Below are 20,289 nucleotides of genomic sequence, written 5' to 3'. Positions count from 1 at the left end.
TTCAGACCCTTAGGTAACTATTTATGTAGTTTTTTTTTTTAAATTGTAATTTTTTTTATTTTTTTTTTTAAATACAAAAATGTATTTGGGTAATTTTAGTTTGGGAGGTAAATAGCTAATTTTAGATGTAATATAATGTATTTTTCTATTTAATTTAGGTATGTGGGTGCAGTTAACTATTTGGCCACAAGATGGCCACATTCAAAAAATTCCTAGATGCGAACGATCTCGCATCTAGGAACTATAAGAAGAAGGTGATGTTTCCTGGGGGCAGAAATACCGCACTCTCTGATGAGAAAGCGTCGGCATTTCTGCCGGAGACTTAGATCGGTGAATGGGAATTATATTCCCATTCACTGATCGGGGGGCAGCGGGAGCGCGCGCGGGCGCGCGCCCACCACACGGCTGCAGCAGCAGCACAGTGTTCTCCCCAGAGCCTTTCAGCTGGGCGGAGCGCCCACCTGACCCTGCCCTCCCGCCCGGCTGCCGTTTGCCCTGGTCTGTAGCAAAGTTACTTCCTCCTCTTGAATCATTACAGCAGCAGCGGCTGTGTCTGTGCAGCCAGCTCGCTGTCAGGGACGCTCTCTCCACCCTCTTCCCCAGCTCCCTTCGTAGAGTAGTGGAGGGGCGGGAAAGGTCCTGTGAAGTTAAGCAGGAGAGATAAAGTTGTACCGCGGGACGCCTGTCTCTATTCATTCCGACCGGCAAGTCTCCTGTCATTACGGGGGAGGGGGGCTGTCTCGCAGCCGTTGCTGTGCTAAATGCCTTTTATATTCAGACAGCACTAGATTAGCTTCACACTCTTGCACAGTACTGACCTCCCTAATGACTAGTGAGACGTGGAGAGGAGAGCTGTAACGTTGCAGCAGATTTCTGCTGAGATTATAAAAAAAGGTGACATTACTGACCACCTTTCTACAAAATAAAAAAGCAGTTTAGGTGCAATCTTAGCTAAACTTGGAAAATGCTTGCAGTTATTACATTATAAACTACAAAGCAGATGATCCAGCAGCCTCCCCCTTCTAATATTCATAGCAGAGTACTTTCATGCTGGATGATTGGCCCCCTTAAAAGTGTGTGTGTGTGTGTGTGTGTGTGTGTGTGTACAGTGTGTGTACAGTGTGTGTGTGTACAGTGTGTGTGTGTACAGTGTGTGTGTGTACAGTGTGTGTGTGTACAGTGTGTGTGTGTACAGTGTGTGTGTGTGTACAGTGTGTGTGTGTGTGTGTGTGTGTGTGTACAGTGTGTGTGTGTGTGTGTGTGTGTGTACAGTGTGTGTACAGTGTGTGTACAGTGTGTGTACAGTGTGTGTGTCTGTTTTTATCCTGGTCTGTCCCCCACACATCCAGTAGTACCTAGCTTATTCCCCCCCCCCCCCCTCTTGAACCCAGTGTGACCCTCCCCACCCGGCTACTTTTTTATGCCACCCGGCTGGAAAAATATTCTGGGGAGAACACTGCAGCAGTGCCCATCTGGACGGATATATCCGTCCAGATATGGCGAAGTGGTTAATCCTGACCTGCCTGTGTATGACCTTAGCTTGCTCTCTGACATTGACCCTGTTGCCTGATCATGTACCTCGATTATATGAGTATTGTGATTTTGTAAATTTTGTATAGATTTTGCTAGTCTGTTGTGTTTGTGGGAGAGAGTACTGTTTATCTTCACTTATGTATTATATGTATATAGCACAGTTCATTAAAAGCACAGTTTCACTTCATCTTTGTGTCCAGACTTTTGTATATGCTGCTAAAGGTGCTCACCAGATATCTTGTCTGCAAGAGCTGTAACAACTACGTTATGTTCACTACAGTTCTTTTCTACAAATCTGCCATGCTGGTTTTTTTTAAACTGCAGAAAGCCCTGACCACATTGTTCCCCTCCTTACCCCGCCCACCAGAAGCAGTTCCATCATGCAGCCCACTGCCTTCATTTGGTTGTAGCCGGGGGACGCATCTGTATGAAACTCATTGACCGCAGTGTCAGCCACAGGATCAAGTTTGATCAAATGGACGACACTTGTTGAACATTACTTTTTCTTAGTTTGATTTGTATTAGCGGAAGTAGTCTTTCATACAAAAAAGTATACATTTGAGCGCTCCAATTACTGAGCTAATAGTATCACACGCCCCCTAGTGCCAGGACCGCTCAATGCCTTACAATCCATTCCAGCACACAGACCATCCAACCTGGTGGACGCAATCAATGAGCTGGAATTGGGCAGCAGACAGGCTAGGAGGAAGCGTTTGAGCTACAGTAACACAAACTACACACTATTCCTAAGACCTTACACAGATTCTAAGACCTTATAATAAAAACGGTTAGAACACACTATTTTAGCTATAATGAACAGTACTTCTGAGTAGTATCCCCTCGGAAAACTAGGATTCTTTCTGGTTGACTGAATAGCAGGGTGCAGCTGAGACCCTATAAATGCAATATAAATAATAAAAACATACAGAAAATCATTAAAAGTAACGATTTGAAGAAGAGTAACCCAGTGTAAAATAAGAGAGAGAAGATAAACGGATACTAAACCATTTCCGTACCAGCAGCCTCTGCCCCCTTAAGGACCAGAGGCTGCTGGTACAGTAAAACGCAGCTTCCCGACGAATCGCCGCAGAAATCTGCCTGTCACGCCATTCTGTCCCCGCCGCAGGCTCCTCTCTGCCGTCTCCAGGACGGCATAGCGCTGTGCGCCGGTCAGGAGCTGCTTTCATTGGCTCCTGACCCTGTCAATCAATGTAAGCCAATGGGATTAGCTTACAGTGGTGACAGGGCCAGGAGCCAATGAAAACAGCTCCTGACCGGTTCACAGTGCTCTGCCGTCATAGAGATGGCAGGGCAAGCAAACTGCGGCGGGGTCAAAGCGGTGAGATCGGCGGGGACACGCGGTTGATGGGACATTGAATCTACGTCCAATCAGGGCCACAGCACCACCTGCTGGACGTAGATTAAATCTACGTCGGTCTGGATCCGGTTAAGTTCATAAAAAATATGTCCCTTTGTGGAATTCCGAGCACATGGAAAGTTTTTTTTGTTTCCAGATCAGAGTTCAAACAGAATGGCAGCTAGCTCTGTCCTCATGCTAGCTGCGTGCAATCCTTACAATGGTAAAATGTAGGACTGCGGTGGAGTCTCAGCCTGTTCCTATTGAATGATGCAGTTTTTAGGGCAGGATCTCAGAGCCAGCCCCTGGGCTAGACTGGGCGTTATATTTTGGGCGGGAAGCTTAAAGGACTCACGAGGTGACATGTGACATTATGAGATATACATGGGTATGTACAGTGCCTAGCACACAAATAACTATGTTGTGTTCCTTTTTTTCTTTCTCTGCCTGAAAAAGTTAAAAATCAGGTATGTAAGTGGCAGTTCCTGTCCGGGTCGGGACCGGGTCGGACTCTAGTGTAACCCTCACTGATGAGGAATTGCAGCCATAAAACACTTTTGTGGCTGTAAATGGCTTCTAAGAGCAGGAAAGAGATAAAAAAGTTCAATAGTTCATATATTTTAGCCTTGGCATACTTCAATTAATGTTTCATTAAGAAAAGGCCATGAAACAGTAAAAGCTTAAAAAGTTGATTTAAATATAAAATAAAACTGCGGGATAATTTTAAAAGTCATTTTTAGAAGGAGGAGGACAAATACAATTATTTATCATTTTTTTTTTCGCCTCGGATGTCCTTTAAGCCTAACAAATGACATTTTCTATATTTCAGCCCACGCTTCTTGCACACAGATAATAATCACAAATTCATAATCCTCAGAATATGACAATTCTTGTGACGCTAGACAGGTATATGTTGACCAACTTGGTCGTAGTTTACCGCCGCTCCTTAACCACTTTACCCTCACGCATACGGATTTCTCCGCCCCTTTTTTCCCTCCTAAAAAACCAGGGACGAAGAAATCCGTGCCTTCCGTGCTCCCGCCGCTCGTGCGCGCGCACCCGCCGCTCGTGCACGCCACCGCCCGCTCGCCCGGAGATCAATGAATGGGAAAATCCATTCCCGTTCGTTGATCTAAGCCCCCGCAATGATCTGCTGCTTCTTTCAGAAACAGCGAGATCATTGTGAGTCTCCCAGCCTCCTACTGCTTCCTGTAAGCGTCCTTCCGGACGCTTACAGGTCGCATGTAAACAAACACTCTGTGGCCATCTTGTGGCCAAATAGTAAACTACACCCTAAAAGCATTTTACATATACAAACATTACATTTACACAATAAATTAACTCATTACCTCCCACACTCCCCAATTTTTTTTTTTTTTTTGTAATTAAAAAAAAAAAAAATACAATTAAAAAAAAACATAAATAGTTACCTTAGGGACTGAACTTTTTAAATATTTATGTCAAGAGGGTATAACACTGTTACTTTATAAACTGCGGGCTTGTAATTAGGGATGGATGCAAAACTGAAAAAAATGCACCTTTATTTCCAAATAAAATATTGTCGCCAAACATTGTGATAGGGACATAATTTAAATGGTTTTATAACCGGGACAAATGGGTTAATACATTTCATGGGTTTTAATTACAGTAGCATGCTTTATTTAAAAACTATAATGGCCGAAAAAACTGAAAAATAATAATTTTTCCCACATTTTTTTCCTATTTCCCCATTAAAACACATTTAGAATAAAATAATTCTTGGCATAATGTCCCACCTAAAGAAAGCCTAATTGGTGGCGAAAAAAACAAGATATAGTTCATTTCATTGGGATAAGTAATAATAAAGTTATAGACGAATGAATGGAAGGAGCGCTGAAAGGTGAAAATTGCTCTGGTGGTCAGAGGGTAAAACCCCTCAGTGGTGAAGTGGTTAAAATTGGTATCAAAATGTTCAGCGAGACACCACAAATCAAATTATATATTTCCCATAACTGTCCTAGGTACAGTATCGCTGTCTCAATCAAGCTGAGTGGAAAGCTTGTTTCAGCCCTGAACCAAATGGCTCTCCTTTTCAGCACCGCAATTTGACACCTAATTGTGATCTGCCTGTGAAGGGAAACCCTTTATTCTTGTTAATTAAAGAAAACATTAAGATGCCCAGCAACAGTTGTGACCAGCTGAGTAGAATCTGCTATCTACTAGAGTGCCCAGACCCCAAGTTATCTGCATTCTGCTATAACTACACATACAATTGGAATTGTACAGTTAATCACAATCTGTGCAGAAAACCGATTGCGTTTTTTCATGGCTCATCCGTGACAGATGGTGCTTTCAGATCTATGCCTGGGAATGGACTTGGAGGCTTTCCATATAATGACCTGTTCTATCTTTGTGTTGCAGAGTTATTCATGGAACAGTGCAGCCAAGGATCTACAGCGTTACAGACATGGCTATCCAGTAAGTCCGTCTTCCAATCAGCCTAGGAATTATTCTTATTACTGTTATTATTATTACATAGCCTATTACTACCAATGACATCAAAATTAAATGATTAAAAACATGATTCTTATATAAGTTAAGTACTTATCGACTTATCAATTGCTAAAGTAACTAATCTAAACAGTGGCGTAACTACAATTTGTGGGGCCCCTGAGCGAAACTTTGATGGGGCCCACCCAAAGTTCACACCTATTCCCTTGCTTCCTCTTGAAACCTTTCATGGGCTTGGGGTCCATCTCAAAATGGTCATAAAACAAGTGTGGCCATCATGATCTTCACACCCATAACAAGTGTAACCACAAAACACCTCATCTGAAGTATAGTCCCCTGTATGGGAGGAAGGGAAGGTTAGTATTTGGCCCCTCCACAGCCCTGGGCCCCCTGTGATCCGAAGGGCTGCTACCCTCTCCTTACGGATCTAAATAATATGCATATAATGTACATTGCAACAGACGCCCTGTGACACTCCATACATGATGTGTTACCTGTATATTGTAATCCTGCTCTGAAACCGCTGGTCATACAGTATGTATGCTAAGCACTGACTACTGACATAGATTTATAGCTGTCTTTTGAGAAGAAGAAATTACCAAGGTACAAAAGTCTTGAAAGATAGCTGCAAATGCCAATAGGCTAACAAGCACACAGTGGGCGTGATTTACTAAGGCAATTCCAGAGAAAATATCGATTGTGAAAATAATATCTTAGGATATGTTAGAGGTAAAAAGTTTGTAACATTTTAGTGAGTCATATTGAAATGTAGTACAGGTTGCTGCAAGGTTAGTTTATTAGCAGTTATGTGATTTCAATGTCATGCAGGAGGCCACAGTGTTGTGGTGTGTGTTATTATTATTTTTTTTTTTTTTTAATTATGATGATGTTTGTAATAACGAAGTACAAAGCAAACATATAGTATACGCTTGGTACCTGAGATACAATGGGCTCAATTCTGGTAGGGTTATCAAACAAATTACCTCATGTTAGGTAATTTACCTCAGGCCCCGTTCCCATTAGAAACGCGGACGGCCGTGCCTTCGGAACACAACGCGTAGGAATGCACTCCATCAGCGTTTGTATGCATTGCGTGGCTTATCCCATTCACTGAGACAGCCGCGCGTTTTTGGAAAAAAATGCGTGCAGCATGCGTTCCCGGACCGCATGCAGTGTGAACATCAGACAGTGCAGTCTATGCACTGTCTGATGTTGTGCGTGTTGGCCTCCTGCACGCGTTCCCAAAACGCGGCTGGCTGGAAACACGTGCAGTGAGATAATGAGGTAATGACATTTAGCAATTCTAGTAGGTTTTAGTAAGGTTTTACCTCATGCGATAAATTTTAGTCATGAATTACCTCATGCAGTAAATTGTGAGGTAAATTGTGTGCTATTTTACCTCAAATCAGAATTCTCATGAAGAAAATGGGGCGTGTTAGCACAAAATTTACCGTTCAGTTTAAGACCTGCCTGTACCTGGTCTTATCATTTGTGTAAGAAGTCCTAGATGAAAATGAGTGAGGGCCTGAGGTTAGAGTGATTGTTAGGGATGATCAATGAGATGCACATTTTTCTGAGTTGATGCAAGTTTATGCATTTTTTTTATGCACATATATGCAGTTTGAAAATGAACCAATCAGTTTGAACCTAGGTTGAAATTGATTGGGCCATTTTCAAACTGCATATATTTGCATAACTTTTTGCATAAATTTGCATCAACTCAGACAAATGTGCATCTCTTTGATCATCCCTAGTGAGTGTGCTGAGTGTGGGCCTCAAATGAGAGTGAGTGTGCATTGAGTGAGGGATTGATGTTACAGTGAGTTGTCCCAGTATTAGTTAACCAGTTATAGGTGCCAGAGTATAGGTAGGTCAGGTGTAGGTGCCACAGTAAAGCTTAAAGTGAATGGGAACCGCATTTTTAACAAAAATGAAGCAAATACTTACCTAAGGAAAGGGAAGGCTCTGGGTCGTATAGAGCCTTCCGTATCCTCTCTCGGTGCCCTATATCCTGTGCTGGCTCCACCCCCCCCCCTTTTAAATCCCCCACCGAAAGGGTATTTGGAAGTCTTCGGGAGCCGTGTCCTCCCGAAGACGTGCGGCTCCATACTGCACAGGCGTGAGCATGCAAGAGAGCGTGCTTGCGCAGGTGCAGTACAGGGCTGCCCTTCTTCAGGAGCACTCGGGCTTCCTGATGACTTCTTCAGCCGGGTAAAGCAGTATTTGACTAAATTAGTCAAATACTGCTACTGGGCGAGCCAGCACTGGAACGAGGGGACCAGTAGAGGAGCTGGAAGGCTCTATAGGACCCAGAGCCTTCCCTCTCCTTGGGTAAGTATCTGTCTCATTTTTTTAAATGCGGTTCCCATTCACTTTAATACGGTGAGTAATACTAGGCATGCTTATGTCTCAGCACTGCTGGGGATCGAGAGGGGGGCATCGGGAGAAGGAACTAGGGGGGTTTCTGGATGGAAGGAGTGGGGGTGGTGGGGCCTAGTTGGAACGAGCGGGGGGGGGGGGGGAGGGGTTGTGATTAAAAAAAACTTACACTTAATCAACTTTGCCTGCCGTCCAGGGACTCTTCTATGGTCTGCGCTGCGCCCTCCCTTAGGGCCCTTTTCCACTAGCGCGTTTGCGCTAGCAGAATCGCAAAATCGCAAACCGCTAGCGATTTTACAATCGCTAGGGTTTGCTAAATAACATAGGAATCGCGGTAGGGTATTTCCACTACCGTGTTTCGTTTTTGCCTGAAACGCGATCGTGGCGCAGAGCGATATTTGCCGCGATTTTGCTATGCAGTGCATAGCATAGCAAAATCGCGGCCGCAAACGTCGGGAAATCGCCGGTAATTTTTTACCTTTTGCGATTCAGCAGTCGCTAGCGTTCAGCGTGAACGCTAGCGACTGCTAGTGGAAAAGGGCCCTTAGTCCAGTCTATGTCTGTCTCCATGCAAATTCGCTGCAGTGAAGGCAAAATCCCCCTATGTCAACACACAAGCAGCAGCACCTCACAACAGTCGGGAAAATACCGCATTTATTTAACTGATTTCCGCATGATTACCGCACGTGTTCTCCCTCTGTCGGTAATTTAACAAACTTCATCCTCATGCGGAAAAATGTACCAGAATTAAAAAAATAACTAATGCGGTATTTTTCCGACTATTATCTATTTACTACAAACCCCTACCAAAATTGGGCCCATTGTGAGAATGTTATTAAACTATGTAAATGTGTAAACGGATTAAAAAAATAAACAGTAGAGTCCTGGTTACGAGGTACTATCAACCGGCAGCTAACCCAGTGATAGGCAAACTTGCCTCTCCAGCTGTTAAGGAACTACAAGTCCCACAATACATTGCAGGAGTCTGACAGCCACAGTCATGATTCATAAAGGCAAATGCATTGTGGGACGTGTTTCTTAACAGCTGGAGAGTCAAGTTTAACTATCACTGGGCTAACCTGCAGAAAATGTGGGGGAGAATGGGGGCTTTCCTCTCTCACTTATGCAGAGCAGCGCACAGTGGAAACTACTTACAAGAGCTTTGGTCGCCATCTCTAGTTCTACCACTGCTCTGCTGCATCCTCTTATGGCTCCCGATGTGTCACCTGACCCGCATTGGGGTCACATGTAGAGATGTCGCGAACCCACGGATTTTGGTTTGCGAACGCAAAGTTGCGAAAAAGTTCTCAAACCGGCAAACCTAGCGAACCACAATAGACTTCAATGGGCAGGCGACAGGGCCGGATTACCGACCAGGCAACAAAAGCAGTCGCTTGGGGCCCCATTCAGAGTAAAAGGGGCCCCATCAGCACATAAATCAGCCCTCGCCATCCTGTCAGCGGTGGCTGGATGGTATAATGGTTAAAGGGACTCTGAGCAGTGCAGTAACTATGGAAAGATGCATATTATTTTAAAGCTCCTCTTTCCAATGATATATAAACGGCCGCCCTATGCCTTTTAGTTTTCGCTATTTTTGCGATCGAAATCGCGGCCCCAGGACGGCTTTTCTCCAAAGTCGGCAGCTCGATTCAGCACAATGCAATGAAATAGAAGGAACCCAGGGGGATATAATTACAAACATCATGCTGGTAGGTGTGAGGATGTAATTAATTAGTTGTGGGTATGCTTAAAGGCATACCCACAGGCACTGCTCGGAGTCCCTTTAAGGGCTCTGCCTCTGACACAGGAGACCAGGGTTGGAATCTCGGCTCTGCCTGTTCAGTAAGCCAGCACCTATTAAGTAGGAGACCTTAGGCAAGTCTCTCTAACACTGCTACTGCCTATAGGGCGTGTCCTAGTGGCTGCAGCTCTGACGCTTTGAGTCCACCAGGAGAAAAGCGCGATATAAATGTTATCTGTCTTGTCAAATGATGCCGTGAGCTGCTGATTGTCTTCAGAGCCAGGCTCTCCTCCTAGGTCCCCCTCCTGCTACTGTGCGCTCTGCCGCTGCCCACTCCGCCCTCCCTTCCCACAGAGAACCACAGCTGCAGCAAGAATGATAGCAGTAGATGGCAAACGCTCACTCACCTATCCATGATCCAAGCGATAGAGATCCCGTCATCTGAAACCCATCTGTCTCTTCTACAGTGCAGCCGCTCGCTCTGAACTTCCTGATTCTCAGATCAGACAGGAAATAGGAAGTAGTAATAGTAGTAGTAACAGAGCGGCAGCACTCTAGAGGAGACAGATGGGCTCCGGATGATGTGACCTCTATTGCTTGGATTGCAATAGGTTAATGTGAGTCATCTGGTGCTGTCATTCTCCCCCGCTGCGGCTGCCTTCTCTGCTGGACTATCGTATTCACTGGGATGGAGGCTGCATGGTGGCTGTTTAGTTTGGGAGGAAATCGGTTTTTCGGTGGTGGGGGTGGTTATGTAATTCTGTCTGGGAAATAGCTTTTGGTTTGGCGGTGTCCAGAGCTTTCTGCTATTGCCAGTGTGGAGATGCAGGGGGAAAGTGCTGCTGCTGTGATATCTGGCGCCCTCTTCACAGGGGTGCCCCAGCCCCTGAGTGCAAATGTCCCAGCCATTCATCTCTCACTCTGCATTTTGCCGCTGCTATTCCCTGCATTGTGCAACCACAGAGGAAAGCAGGCTGTTGCCCATAGCAACCAGTAGCTCGGCTGCCCTGGTGTGTGTGGCATGTTGCTGTGCAGCTGCATCTTCTGATTCTATTAGGACATGATGGGGGGCCCAGTTACTTTGCTTAGGGCCCCATTTAGCCTTAATCCGGCTCTGGCAGGCGAACTTTTAAAACTACAAACACTAATTCTGGCCACAAAAGTGATGGAAAAGATGTTTCAAGGGGTCGAACACCTGGAGGGGGGCATGGCGGAGAATTGGAGCAGAAGGAGGAAGATATGTCACGCTTCTGTTCTTTGGGGAGTTGGTGTTAAGTGGAAGCCCCCAGTTGCTTGCCTTCTCAAGCAACCTGAAATTTATATATCTCTGCCATCAGGCAATCCCTGGCTGTAGCACATGTAAAAAGGGAGACAAAGATGCCGCTAGTAGAATATCTGTAAAATGACGGATATTCTACTACTTAATTAAAATATTTACTGATATTTTACTATGACTTTACCCTAGTCTCACACAGAACCACTCCTTTCCCTGATGCCTAACCCTGAGACCCCATTGTTGCAGCCTAACCTTAAATTACCCCCCCCCCCTTCCCCAATGGTGCCTAACCCTAACCCATAAGGAACACACACACACACACACACACACACACACACACACACACACACACACACACACACACACACCATTACTCCTAGCACAAGATCCACCTATAACGCTAAACCCCTATATTCTGTAAATAGTGACTATAGACCTCAGGCACAAATTTCCGTTTATAGGCGCTAATCGCGGCTTTTAACTTGGCCGCCTATGGCATGCCATTTTTAACAGTGCGCCCGTGGCGCCCTTTTTAACCTGCTTCGCCATGGCTGTGCTGGATAACCTAATAACTACTGTATTAGAAAATAATTTTATTATATATCTTTAAAATCAGACTTGCAAAAGACTAAGGGCTTGATTCAGAAAAGGGTGCTAAGTGTTAACACGCCAGTGAAAAGCCACTTTGCATGTGCTAACTGTGAGAAAACGCGGAAAAGCCGCCGCATGTACTCAGAACAAGGCGGCTGATTCCGCGTCCAACGCGGCGGTTGGCACGCGTAGGTCTACATCTAGTAGTATGGCCAAACGCGGAGAAACCGCCGCATGCCTTGATAGCGGTGCGGCGGATTCCGCGGCCAGCGCGGCGGGAGCTTTACAACACATGTCTGGTGTGGCTGATGCTGATAGTTCACACAGGTTCAGAAGGACGCGCGCGCGCTGAGGCAGAACTTATGACAGCCAGAAGGGAGTCAGCTGACCAAGCCGGTCAGCTGACGGTTCAACCACTTCCAATTGGTCCAGCACTTAGGGGATGCGCTGGAGAGCGCTTTGCTATATATACTGGGTGCTGGTCATTCTCTGGTTGTCTGCCGTTGCGATCACTATGTGGAAGCACTCAGAACATATTGTCTGAATCTGTGTTATCTTTCTGTTATACTTCAGACTAGTTCCAGGGTGTTGATGATCAAGGACCTCACACCCAAATATTAGGAATCTGTTATCATTCTGTTATACTTCAGACTAGTTCAAGGGTGTTGATGATCAAGGACCTCACACCCAAATATTAGGAATCTGTTATCATTCTGTTATACTTCAGACTAGTTCCAGGGTGTAGATGATTACGGAGCTCACACCCAAGACTAGGAATACTGTGTATCATCTGTGTTATACTTCAGACTAGTTCCAGGGTGTTGATGACTACGGAGCTCACACCCAAGACTAGGAATTAACTTTACCATCCTGTTATACTTCAGACTAGTTCCAGGGTGTTGATTATCTAGGAGCTCACACCTAAAGACTAGACATTGTTGATTGTTTGTTATGACCTTCTGCTTTCCTGACCTCTCTTCTGATCTCTGATTTGGTACTTCGCTATATCTGATACTCAGTTGCCAAACCTTGCTTGCCTTAGGACTCTGAATCAGTCTCTTTCCTCTGTATCTCATCTGTCTGTCTGTTGCCGACCTGGCTTGTCCGACCTCGAGAACTATCTCCTCTGTTTAGAGATAGTTCACAGATCTGTCAGTGACACTCCACCATTGGTGTCACTCACCCTCTGGTCCTTCCCACTCTCAGCCTGACTCCTCCCCTTGGGGAGCCTCAGGCCATTGGAAGGAGCTTGTTCTTGGGCAGTATCTCTTACTGCCTTGCACCCTCGATACGGGTGCTCTCCTCAAAGTATTACTGCACAAAACACTCCTATTACTCAGGTGTCCAGAGGTTAGAGATATATCTGATTATCGGTGATATTGCAGATCATCAATAATCGGGTATATATCTGTATTCTCGGTGATTCTGCAGATCACCGATAATCAGATCCTCTCTGTGTTACACCGATCGTTACACTGACATGCTTTGCACGTGCTAACTAGGGTGCTAAGTAGTTAGCACATGCAAACTACTTAGCACCCTTAGTTAGCACATGTAAACTACATAGCACCGTAGTTGGCACCTGAAAACTACTTAGCATCCTACTTAGCACGGTGCTAAGTAGTAGTTAGCATGTGCTAACTACGGTGCTAAGTAGTTTGCATGTGCTAACTAGCACCCTAGTTAGCACGCCCAAAGCCTTTAGGCGTGCTATCTGAGTTAGCACCGTTTACTGAATCAGGCCCTAAGTATGCTCATCAAGAACTAACTTATCACAAATTATATTCCATATATTTTCTAATTACAGCATACAGACCATCCCCTACTTACAAACTACTCGAGTTACGGTTCAGAGATCGGGCTGGTGCACACTACAAGAGCTTTTTAAACGCCAAAGATTTTAAAAGCTCGTCCTAATGCAATGCTATGGGGGAATTTTACAAAATTACATCGCTTCAGTGTGCACACACCCATAGCATTACATTAGCAAGAGCTTTTAAAATCACAAAGTGTTCAGAAAAACTCTTCTGGTGTGAACCAGCCCATACATGTACAATACTGTTTTTTTATTACACATTTTAATGTTAAATGTTACAGTATTGTATAAACTATTTAAAAGCTTTTAAACTCTTTAAAGCACAGAAGATAAAAAAATGATCTCCTAGGAGAAAACTTAGAAGGAAAAGTGACTTGGATCAGGCCCAATGGCCTCGATTCACAAAGCGGTGATAACCCAGTTATCACGCCTAAAAGACTTTAGGCGTGATGACCTTTTCACCACTGAGTTATCACCGATTTTTCCTGCTCTTCGCGCGAAGTTACCGCGCGTAAGCGCGTGAGAGCGCGCGCAAAGTCCCATAGGGCTTAATGGGAGCTTCGCGCGAAGCGTCGGGTGTTGCGCGCGCGCGCGGCAACTTCGCGCGAGTTTCTACTTATCATGCCTAAAGTGACTTTAGGCGTGATAAGGGCCTTTTCACCACGGTGCTAACACTTTGCACCGCTTGGTGAATCGAGCCCAATGTATCCTTTGCTTGTATAGTGTGCTTTATTGGCTGACCCAGTCCTACTTTACACAAGAAACGTATATATGGCCTCGATTCATAAAAGTGCTGTCGGTAAGGTAAATTCGAGCGGGGAAACACCGCTGTTGGTATTTCAGTCTTCTGGGTGGTCATTCATGAAAATGTTTCTAGTTGTGATAGGGAGTGTGGAGATATTCCGCTGTAGGCTGGCGTTAGGCTGTCGTACGCATGCGGAAACAGGAGAAGCTGGCCGAGTCCCTCCGTGCGGTGTTGTCTCTGCTGCTGCTTGGGAGGTCTGTCCCATTCACTGCAATGTATTTCGCACGCTTCTCGCCACATCAGAGGTAGCGGTAATCCCCGTCTGCATACCGCTTCCTCTAATCTTTATGAATTGACAGTTGTTACTTTTCTTAAGATAATCACCGCGCAAGGCGGTGATTTATCACTCTGCTCGCGAATGTCGGCTTTTCGTGCGGAAAAAGCCTTTATAAATACAAATTTTGCTATGTGGTCGGTAAAGTGAGCTGTTTCAGCATTTCCGCATGCGGAAATGCTTTATGAATCGAGGCCATTGTGTATATAATGCATATACGTCTTACATATAATGCAAGTTATGTAGTTTGTGTAACTCCTGCTAAACAGTCAATGCACTGTGTGAAACAGAAAGTTTATTCCGTGATTTGGTGTGTGTGTGTGTGTGTGCGTGCGTGCGTGCGTGCTCTGGCTTTTCCATTTGTCTAGTACGGAAGATATTGAAGAATATCCGTCTACTTGTAGGTATTATTGGTGTGGAGATGATTACTTTTCTCCCCCCCCCCCCCTTCTTAGAGGCCAGTGTTTGTGAATCTTACCCCCAACTCCTGACTCTGTGTTGTTTCTTTCAGGAGGACATGCCTAACCTGTGGTTCTACCAAAACAAGATTCCCTTTGAGCCTAATGGTCAGTAGTAGAGAAATATCTACATTTCAATTTTTCCATTTTTAGATACAAATACTATATTCTGTAGCAGAACATAAAGTCAAGGCCGAGACATCGCTAAATGCTAGGCCCAGTTCATACTGTACATGTACAGTATTTGTATAGCGCATTTATTTATATATTTCATTGCAATATATAGCTATGGTTCGTGTGGAGATTATAACAATTGCAGTAAGATTCTGAAAGGAATGCTAAATGTGAAAAAAGAGAAGGGTAAGCAGAGAGCAGTAAGACTGTGGTAACTGCCTGAGGACCCCCAGCTAATCGAGCAGCAATTTTTTTGGATGCACATGCAAGCAGCTGATTTATTTTGTTTGTTTGTATAACATTACATGGTTTTACTTTTACTAAATATTGTCCTAAGAATCCAGAGAAGTTGCGCCAATTGACAGACAACGATGAGCTTAAAGTGGACCTCCAGGGTAAATACTAAAATCCGGCAGCCTGCAAGTAAAACAAAGTTATATTTACCCGAGAAGTCTTGTCCCGCGATGCAGTCTCTGCATCACCCGACTTCCAGCTCCTGGCCCCAACTCCTCTCTCTCCTGTACTACTGCAGTAAATAGCTTGGCGTTTTTCTCTGCGGAGAGGAGGCGGGGCCAGGCGCCGGAAGTCGGGTGATGCAGGGACTGCGGGATGGCATCGCGGGACAAGATTTCACGGGTAAATATAACTTTGTTTTACTTGCAGGCTGCCGGATTTTAGGATTTACTCTGAAGATCCTCTTTAATTAAACTGTCATAGAACCTACTGCATCATTGGTATATTGGTATACTAAGGTGACCATTGTCAACTTGGTGTAACAATTAAAGCAAACATGAACTAAAAAAATAAGCTTATGCGATAATTTACTTTATTAGGGCCAGTTCTTGCTTAACTTCTTGGTGACCGGGTCACGCCGATGGGCGTGCACGTGGCGTCAGCCCCAGGACCGCCTAACACCAATTGGCGTAAAATCCTAGGTCAGGGATTTGCAGGAGATCGCACACATCTCCACTTGGATGACAGTGCTCCGCTCCGCCTTCAGTCTTCCAGCGGTGATCGTCGCTCGGAGACTGTTAGACGGTGAAAACACCATCTTTTATCACTGTACAGCGATGTGATCTACGGCAGCACTGTACTGAGGACAGCCGTGTGACACCGCTGTCTCCTCTAGAGGCTCAGCTGTCATAGGCTGATGCTTATGACAGCCGATCCCGGTGATTGGCTGGCGAGAGGGCGGGGTTAGAAAAAAATTAACAAAGTAGAAATAAATATTAATAAAATAAAAACAAACATCCTGGGAGCATCAAAGCCCACCTACAGAAAATTCTGTTGGTGGGCGGAAAAGGGGGGGGGGTGAATCACTTGTGTGCTGAGTAGTGATGTCGCGAACCTCCGATTTTCAGTTGGCGAACCCTGTTCGCGAACCTCCGCAGAAAGTTTGGTTCACGAAAAAGTTTGTGAACCGCAATAGACTTCAATGGGGAGGCGAACTTCAAAATTTTAGAAAAATTTCTACTGGCTGGAAAAATGATAGAAATCATGTTTCAAGGGTTCTAATACCTGGAGCTCTACCCTCCACCCTCCTACCTACCATCTGCCAGGGAATTATAGTATTTCAAAAGCCAGCTTACATACCGTGGCTGGGGATTGAACCCAGGTCTCAGTGTATGGTAGGTAACTAACATATCCATTATACCACCAACACTACTAGCTGAAACTAGCCTAGCATGTACCATTTATGCTCAATCCAAGAGAAAAATTAGACAAGACAAATAACATTTATATCACACTTTTCTCCTGGCGGACTCAAAGCGCCAAAGCTGCAGCCACTAGGGCACGCTCTATAGGCAGTAGCAGTGTTAGGAAGACTTGCCTAAGGTCTCCTACTGAATAGGTGCTGGCTTACTGAGCAGACAGAGCCGAGATTCGAACCCAGGTCTCCTGTGTCAGAGGCAGAGCCCTTAACCATTACACCATCCAGCCACTGCTTATGGATATGAAGCCAGACATGGCCTTGCCTTTTGTGTTCAACAGTTGACCAAAGAGTCTCTCTACCTCCTACTCTTACTTGCAGCTGGTGATATATCACCCAATCCTGGACCACAGCCTGCTGCCAGACAAGCATCCCCTGCTGACCTGCTTCATACACTTCACAGCCCTCTGTCCACAAATAACCTCAACACCCATCCTCGCTCCAACCTTATTTCCATCCATCCCACCCACAAACACATGCTCCCCCTACCCTGCGGTCTCTGGAATGCCAGATCCGTCCGCAATAAACTTACAGCAGTCCACGACCTCTTCCTCTCCAAATCCCTCACCATCCTCGCACTCACTGAGACATGGCTCACCCCCTCTGACTCTGCCGCAGAGGCTGCCCTATCCTATGGTGGGCTTCACCTCAGTCACAGCCCCAGACAAGACAATAGGACCGGGGGAGGGGTGGGTCTGCTCCTCTCCCCATCCTGCACCTTCCGTGTCCTCACCCCACCTACCTCCCTACAATTCACATCATTCGAGGCCCACACCATCCGCCTCTACCACCCCCTCCCTGCCATTGTTGCGGTCTTATACCGTCCTCCAGGCTCCACCACACAATTTCTCGATGACCTTGCCTCCTGGCTCCCTCACATCCTCTCCTCTGACCTCCCCACCATCATCCTTGGGGATTTCAATATTCCCATCGATGAAGCCCAGAACTCCGCTGTGACCCGGCTACTCACCATTGCCAACTCACTTGGACTAGTACAACACACCAACACACCCACTCACACTGCACGTCACACTCTCGACCTTATATTCACTAAATCCACCACTATTGCAAACCTTGACATCGCACCCTTTCCACCCTCAGACCATCACCTTCTCACCTTCAACCTCCTCACGGAAGGCACCTCCAAACTACCCGCCCACCCACCTGGTGGGTGGCAGCGAGACCTACGCAAGCTCAACCCTAGCGTCCTTGCTGACCCCCTCCATGCCCTCTCCTCCACTCTCCCCACCCTAACCTGTCCTAATCATGCAACAGCTCAGTATCGCCAAACTCTCATCAGCCCTAGAGAAAGCTGCTTCACCAATATTTCGCTGCAACCTACCCCCTAACCGCCAGCCCTGGCGCACTACCCATACTCTCAACCTCCAGAGGGAAACACGCGCCACTGAACGGAAATGGAGGAAAACTAGACTTAACCAGGTTTTCCTACAGTACAAGACCAACCTGCTGCAGTTCCACACTGCCCTTGCTCATGCGAAGCAGGAATACTTTACCAAGTTCATCGGAGCACAAGCTTCCAACCCCCGGCGTCTCTTTGTCACTTTCAACTCCCTGCTTAAACCCACCCCCCCACTCTCCGTTTCCTCCCTCTCTGCCACAGATTTAGCCACCCACTTCACCAACAAAATTGTCTCCATCCGCCAGGAAATATCCAATCTCAAATCTTCACCTCCCACCCCCTCCCAACCAGCTCCTCCTCCACCCTATCCTCCCCTCACATCCTTCACTCCTACTACCACCGAGGAAGTCATCCACCTACTGCAGACTTCCCATACCACTACTCCCCCCCCCCCCCCCCCCTTGACCCCATCCCTTCTGATTTACTCCAGCCTCACTTCACGGAATTGGCCCCAGTCCTCACAACCCTGTTCAACCTCTCCCTATCCACAGGCACATTCCCCTCAGACTTCAAGCAGGCCACAGTACTACCCCTGCTCAAGAAACCCTCCCTCGACCCCTCGCTACCCTCCAACTACCGTCCTATCTCCCTCCTCCCCTTTGCCTCAAAACTCCTGGAGCGTCTAGTTCACAAACGCCTGACCCAGTTCCTCAATGCCAACTCACTGCTAGACCCACTGCAATCTGGATTTCGGCCTGCCCACTCAACTGAAACTGCTCTCACCAAAATGGTCAATGACCTTGCCTTAGCTAAAGCTGAAGGTAAATACTCCATTCTCCTCCTCCTTGACCTTTCAGCAGCTTTTGACACAGTAGATCATCCCCTACTCCTCCAGTCCCTCCAGTCCATGGGCATTCACGATCTTGCCCTGTCCTGGCTTTCATTCTACCTCTCCAACCGCTCCTTCACGACCGCCTTCAATTAGTCCTCATCCACCCCTAAACACCTCTCGGTGGGAGTCCCCCAAGGTTCGGTCCTTGGCCCCCTACTGTTCACCCTATACACATCCTCCATTGGCAAGGTTATCTCCTCCATGGGTTTTAACTATCATCCGAATGCAGATGACACCCAGATCTACCTCCATACCCCTGACATATCCACCACTACCATGGACAAGGTCTCCTCCTGTCTATCAGCCATCTCCTGGATGTCCGCTAGGTTCCTGAAACTAAACCTAGACAAAACGAAATTTATGATCTTCCCACCCCGGACATCCATAAACCTCCCAGATGTGCATGTCACTGTTAACCACACTACCATTCACCCTACCTCTCAAGCCCGCTGTCTGGGTGTCACCCTGGACTCCGCAATCTCCATCACTTCCCACATCCAAAACCTCACAAAGTCCTGCAACTTCCACCTTCGTAACATCTGTAAGATTCGCCCTTTCCTGACCTCTGCCACCACCAAACTCCTCATCCATGCCCTCATAATTTCCCGCCTTGACTACTGCAATGCCCTGCTGTCTGGTCTCCCTATGACCCGAACAGCCCCACTGCAGTCCATCATGAATGCGGCAGCCAGAATTATCCACTGCTCCCATCGCTCCACCACGGCTGATTCCCTCCTTGAATCCCTCCACTGGCTTCCTATCCAGTCCAGAATCAGATTCAAGATACTGTGTCTGACCTACAAATCTGTCCACAAAACCTGTCCAACCTACATTTCCGATCTTACTCAGAGGTACACACCTAGCCGCTCACTCCGCTCTTCCATAAACTCCAAGAAAAACTGCCAATCTAGGTCAACACCTAATTAAGAATTTCAAAAACAGCTCTACACATATGTGATGCAAGAGTATATACAACTTTATTTCACAATCCAAATAAAACAAATATTAAAATCAATTAAAATCTCCCTATTTAAATCAATAGTAATTGATATTCCAGCTCATAGACAAAAATGTTTTAATAATTCACAATAATCAGAAAATGTATAGGGAAGGCCAAAAAAGTGCCTAATGCAAAAGTGTCAAGTACAAAGTGCCTAGTGCCAAATAGATACACATTACGATACCAATATACACTGTGCAAAATATATATAAAAGAGGATCATATATGCATAGACAAATTCCTAAACACGTGATTCATGCTGTGAATTCGTATTGAAAAAATAAATAAAGATACACCTAACCCTATAGAAAAAGAAATGGATACATAAATAAACAAACAAGTAAGTGTGTGCAGGAGCCGTGTGCATACCCAGTCTGGGTATGCACACGGCTCCTGCACACACTTACTTGTTTATTTATGTATCCATTTCTT

General features: G+C 45.9%; 2 protein-coding genes across 28 annotated transcripts in view; one reads left to right on the top strand and one right to left on the bottom strand.

Annotated features, from left to right (window-relative positions):
* GATA5 (GATA binding protein 5) overlaps positions 1–20,289 on the bottom strand; it is a 2,064,317-nt gene that overhangs the window by 1,987,319 nt on the left and 56,709 nt on the right. The gene's annotated exons all lie outside the window — the stretch shown is intronic.
* The window catches only part of LOC137541556 (opioid growth factor receptor-like protein 1), an 84,561-nt gene that overhangs the window by 25,564 nt on the left and 38,708 nt on the right, over positions 1–20,289 (top strand). For both annotated transcript variants that reach the window (XM_068262894.1, XM_068262893.1), the window contains exons 3-4: positions 5,291–5,347; positions 14,774–14,828. In XM_068262894.1, the coding sequence (XP_068118995.1) occupies positions 5,291–5,347; positions 14,774–14,828 (112 nt within the window). The remainder of the gene's footprint in view (positions 1–5,290; positions 5,348–14,773; positions 14,829–20,289) is intronic.

Source organism: Hyperolius riggenbachi, chromosome 12, assembly GCF_040937935.1.
Source record: "Hyperolius riggenbachi isolate aHypRig1 chromosome 12, aHypRig1.pri, whole genome shotgun sequence".
Classification (NCBI taxonomy): Eukaryota; Metazoa; Chordata; class Amphibia; order Anura; family Hyperoliidae; genus Hyperolius; species Hyperolius riggenbachi.
Note: the sequence above shows the minus strand (reverse complement) of the source record. Positions and strands in the feature narration are given on the sequence as shown.